This window comes from Hipposideros armiger, unplaced genomic scaffold (assembly GCF_001890085.2).
Source record: "Hipposideros armiger isolate ML-2016 unplaced genomic scaffold, ASM189008v1 scaffold_918, whole genome shotgun sequence".
In the NCBI taxonomy this organism is placed as follows: Eukaryota; Metazoa; Chordata; class Mammalia; order Chiroptera; family Hipposideridae; genus Hipposideros; species Hipposideros armiger.
In genome coordinates this window covers 502,319-507,435 of record NW_017732268.1, presented here as the reverse complement: position 1 = coordinate 507,435, position 5,117 = coordinate 502,319, and the positions used below count along the sequence as shown (strand labels likewise).

Below are 5,117 nucleotides of genomic sequence, written 5' to 3'. Positions count from 1 at the left end.
TGACTCTCGCTGAGAAGGCGTGAAGCGGCCGCTGCTCCTCCCGGCGGCTATGGGGCCAGCCCGTTAGCTGAGAGCCAGGCCCGGCGTCCCGCAGCCGGAGCCGCGCCCGGGAGCTGGGGAGGGGGAAGGGCGGTGGCGGCGCTTGCGCTGCGTCGAGTTTCCCAGAATTCCCAGCGGCCGCGGGGAAAGTTTACGGGACGTAGGCGGCGGCGGCGGCGGTGGTAGCTGTAGCGGTTACTAGGCGGTCCGCGGCGGACCATGGCCCTGGCCCAGCGTCCTTGGCCTCTCCTCACGGAGTCCACGGGCAGTGTCGCCGAGCGAGCCGACTTCCGGGAAGGAACTGACAAACGACTCAGCGGCGACCGGCGCGCTTAGCGCCCCGAACATGCGGCAGTTCCTGCGGGCGACCCCGGGCTGCGGAGAGGCGGCGGCGGCGGCGGCGGCGGCGGCGGCGGCCGTGGTGGGAAGGAGGCGGTGGCGCCGGCGGAGGTGGCGGCGGGGACGGCCGGCGCCCAGCGCGGATCCCTAGGGAGGCTGCTTGGCGCGGCCTGGAGCCTCGTCGACCAGGATGCTGTCCCGAAAGAAAACCAAAAACGAAGTGTCCAAGCCTGCCGAGGTGCAGGGGAAGTATGTGAAGAAGGAGACTTCGCCCTTGCTGCGGAGTAAGTGTCGGGGCGGGTACACCCCATACCTGTCCCGGGCGGCCGTGGCTCCCCGCACCTTTTCATTCCTACTGGTCTCTGAAATACTGTTGTTGTTGTTGTTTTAATGTCATTATGCCTGAAGTCGTGTTTGTTCTTTGAAACTGATAAGACAGTAGGAAACTTAGATCAGTCCCCCTCCTCCTCATGGCCCCCCCCCTAAAGATAACAAACTTCCCTGTCCCCTGATGGCAGAGTGTTGTGTGTTTTACTGGAAGAAAGCGGCTCTTGAGGGAAACACTTAAATTACTGGTCCCCTGATGCTATAGGAGTAAAAGTGATTAGACTGGGGCACACTTTTTCTTCTAGTAGATACGTCGAGATGAGCCTTGTGTTTGCAGACATTGCGGGGGTCACTCGCTGGTGCTGGAAGTTGTACGAACTCTTGGGTAGAAAGAATTCTGCTGGATGCAGAACACGAGGAGGTGAAAGCTGACCGTCGCTATTGTTGTAGCTGCTACCCAAAGTCTCTTCAGTCTTAGATCTCAGAATAGAGGAACCAAAATCATGTGTTTGGTGTTTTCATATATATGCATGAGAATTGCTTCAAATAAAAAACCCCAAGGACTTCAAAAGTACAAAGTACTCAGAATGATTTCTGTCATATTTTTGGAGATACTACCAAAAAGTTTTTTTATTTTATTTTAATAGGATGTATTATTTTTTGAATTTTTAATTCTTGCTGTGTGTTCAGAACATTTTGTGAGGTAAGGAGCTAATATTTTGGTACTCAAACTGCATGCTGGCCTTTTGTGTAAATTTCCTTCTTGGAAGCTTGTAGTAATCTTGTGACTTAAGCATTACCTCATTATAATTGGGAAAGCTGTTCATAGAATTCCTAGTATTTGCCCATGGTGACACAGAAAGGGGTGGAGAGCATGTTTTTCCATTATAACCGCGTCATCAGCCTTCCACATTTATTCTGTATTTGCAGTGCTTTCTTATACAATAGAACAGCAAAATAGATCAGATGGGTACATAAGTAACCTAAAACATGATTTTTAAACCTTTTTCTTTAACACTTTGTTTTTCAGTTACACATTCTCTTACGTTTTGGCTAAGTTTATAATAGCTTGCAGTTTGCAGCAAAGTTTATTAAACATTACTTGAAATCATGAAATATGTTTGCCATACCTTTAAGCAAATAACTTGATATGGTATTTTGTTTCAGTTTCATTAAGTGTTGAGCCTTGTTTATTTGGATATTAATTTCTGTCTAAGAGTTTGCATCTGAAGCTTATTAATATGGGTGCCCTCTAAAATTATTTTAAGAAATTTTTCTGGGGAACCCATCAGCTCCAGGTCAACTAGTTGTTTTGATCTAGTTGTGGAGGGCATTTTTCCAGGACCCATCAGCTCCAAGTCAAGTAGTTGTCTTCAGTCTAGTTGTAAAGGGCACAGCTCACTGGCCCATGTGAGAATCGAACCAGCAACCTTGGTGTTGTGAGCCTGCGTTCTAACCACCTGAGCTAACCAGCTGCCCCTAAAATTATTTTCTTAATGAACTAATAAGACGGCCTCCAAATCCAGTTTTCTTTAGGTTTTTAAAGTTATTTTGCCTTCTAACCAGGCATGTCTAAGCTGTTTAAGTATTCCTAAGTACTATATCCTGAAAGCCATTGTTCTACTGTTATCTTCTGTTTTGAATTATAATTCCTTGTTCTTAAAGGAGCCATAGTTTCAGGCTTGGTGTTTTTTGAACAAATTCAACTTTTGTGTGCATCTGTGAAATTTTTTAATTTTTTAATTTTCATAGCTAAATTTTTGGCTTTCCAGCTTTTGATTACTGTACTAGTGCTATATAGTTCCTGGAGTAGGAAGACCAGGTTAATACTTTTAAAATGTTTTTAAAGGAATTCACCTTTACAAGTTTGGGAATAGCGCTGTGTTCTGTTTTTATTTTTAAAATTGTGTCTGAAGAAGGATTTTTGGGAATTTTAAAAATGAAGTTAAATCAACAATACAAACTAGAATCTTAAATTATGCTGGTAACTGTGTATCCATTTCTTAGATGTTTCCTATTTTTACACTTTATTCATGAGTATTTAGTTTGTATTTCATAATTAAGCTTTTTTATATTTCATGTTATGTATGGTCATATGCAGAATACATTTGATTGTATGCATTTATAATGAAATTATAAATTTCATTAGTGTGTAAAAATATTAATCAGCCTCAATTTTAAAATACCCAAGTACTATCTGAAATCAAAAATTTAAATGGGTTTTCTTAAGTCCATTGAAATTTTGCATTTGGGGATGATAGATGTAAATGAACAACTTCTAAAAAGTGTATTTGTTACTTATTGAAGTGGTCATTTTATTCTTTGTTCCGTTATAGATCTCATGCCTTCATTCATCCGGCATGGTCCAACAATTCCAAGACGAACTGATATCTGTCTTCCAGATTCAAGCCCTAATGCCTTTTCAGCTTCTGGAGATGGAATAGTTTCAAGAAACCAGAGTTTCCTTAGAACTCCAATTCAAAGAACACCCCATGAAATAATGAGAAGAGAAAGCAACAGATTATCAGCACCTTCTTATCTTGCCAGGAGTCTAGCAGATGTCCCTAGGGAATATGGCTCTTCTCAGTCATTTTTAACAGAAGTTAATTTTGCTGTTGAAAATGGAGACTCTGGTTCCCGATATTATTATTCAGATAACTATTTTGATGGTCAGAGAAGACGCCCACTTGGAGATCGTACACATGAGGACTACAGATATTATGAATACAACCACGATCTCTTCCAAAGAATGCCACAGAATCAGGGGAGGCATGCTTCAGGTAACTTATAATTAGAACTACTACATTAGTTTAGATTTATTAACATTTAATTTAAAAGATGCTATTTTCTAGATTTTCTTGGGAATCCAACAGATATTCCTAGAGAAATACTTCTCCATTCTGCCAGTCTTACCAACCCAGCTTTCATATAATTATTAACCTATACTGGGTAAAAGAATTTTGTGTCCATTTATTTTATTAGCTCATTTTGTAAAAACTTGGTACTTACCTGTAGGTTATCTTGACTGTTAACACAGTGAACCTTGAAAACCTAGATAATTTAATGTCTACAGCTGGATTGAATCTAGGTTTAGGTTTTGTAGAACGGGTTAGGGTTTCAGAGAAACTGGACTTAAAACCTGGAAAGGGAAGGCACATAGGAAGCATTGAGCATGGTAGGTGATACCATGGCAACTGCATCATTGCTTAGCTAGAACCTGCACTGTTTCTCTTCACACTGTTTTGGTAGTTCAATAATTAGTTCCCAAGTTGGTCAAAAAGCCTTATTGTGAAATAGTTAATTGTGTGTTAAGCATGTTTTTTTTTATTGTTCTTTTTTGGAATGGGCAAAAATATTAGCCATATAGTTTTTTAAAATCTGCTTTCTATATTTGTTGACTTGGGGAGTCTTGTACAAGGAGCAGAAGAGATGGGAGAAATGCATAGTTCTGCTTTAGTCCTAAAGTACTGGAATACACCAAATAAACTGAAGCAATTTGAAAATGAGTCATTTTCATTCGATTCTTTTTTTCCTATAAGTTATAGGCTTCAAATTTTGGTAGGTTGAAAAATATATGAGACCTTTATTTTTTAGCCCACAAAATTTCAAATAAGGTGACTTGAAAACGTTTTGAAGCATGAGTATTTTGAGTGTAGAAGACATTGTATTCATTTAGTATGAATCGTATGTCTAGCATTTTCCCTGACCTTCTCGGTACTCCTTTCTGTTACCTTATTTGGCGGAACAAAACCAATATATGCAAAATAATCACAGAACAATTTGTGTATTTTGTGGTACTCCTATAATTACAGTAGGGGCGTTGGAAGAGAGTGGGCTGGAATACTTAGAGAATGATATGTGGAACTTCAGCTGTGCTTTGAGCTTGGACTTTAGATTAATGGGGGCAGACGAAGGGCATTTTAGGTGGAAAATTGGGACGAGCCCAGTGAAAACAGTAGACATAATGTAAATCCCAGGAACTGTATAGTTCTGCCTAGTTTGAAGAAATAAGATGTAAGGCGGAATGGAGATTTGTGGCCCAGCAACAGGCTACAGTACTTAAATTTGAGTCAAGCAAAAACTATTGCAGATTTCAAAAAGACAAGTCATTTTATAAAAGCACCGTTTAGAGATTAGTTTACTAGTTATACTCAGGATACATTCCTAGAGAAAAAAGGACTGCAGGCACCAGGTACCAATGACTATTGGAAAGGAAAGGGCAAATCTATGACGTTTTTGGAGGAAAAATGAGAATTATGGGTTTGGGAGAGTTAATCACTAAAGTTTTGAAAACAGGAATAGTGTGAAATGGTTGGTAAGAGCAGCTTATTTTGTGAAAGTTGACATTGGGGTCTCATTGGGACATTGAAGAGGAGAGGTTTTCTAGGCATTAGACATGGGTGAGTGTCTTT

At 40.7% G+C, this 5,117-nt stretch overlaps 1 protein-coding gene across 1 annotated transcript in view; it reads left to right on the top strand.

The window, feature by feature from the left end:
- The first annotated feature begins 207 nt into the window (after nucleotides 1-207).
- The window catches only part of SAV1 (salvador family WW domain containing protein 1), a 29,809-nt gene continuing 24,899 nt past the window's right edge, over nucleotides 208-5,117 (top strand). The window contains exons 1-2 of the mRNA XM_019630500.1: nucleotides 208-662; nucleotides 3,042-3,485. Coding sequence (XP_019486045.1) covers nucleotides 569-662; nucleotides 3,042-3,485 — 538 coding nt within the window. The 5' untranslated portion in view covers nucleotides 208-568. The remainder of the gene's footprint in view (nucleotides 663-3,041; nucleotides 3,486-5,117) is intronic.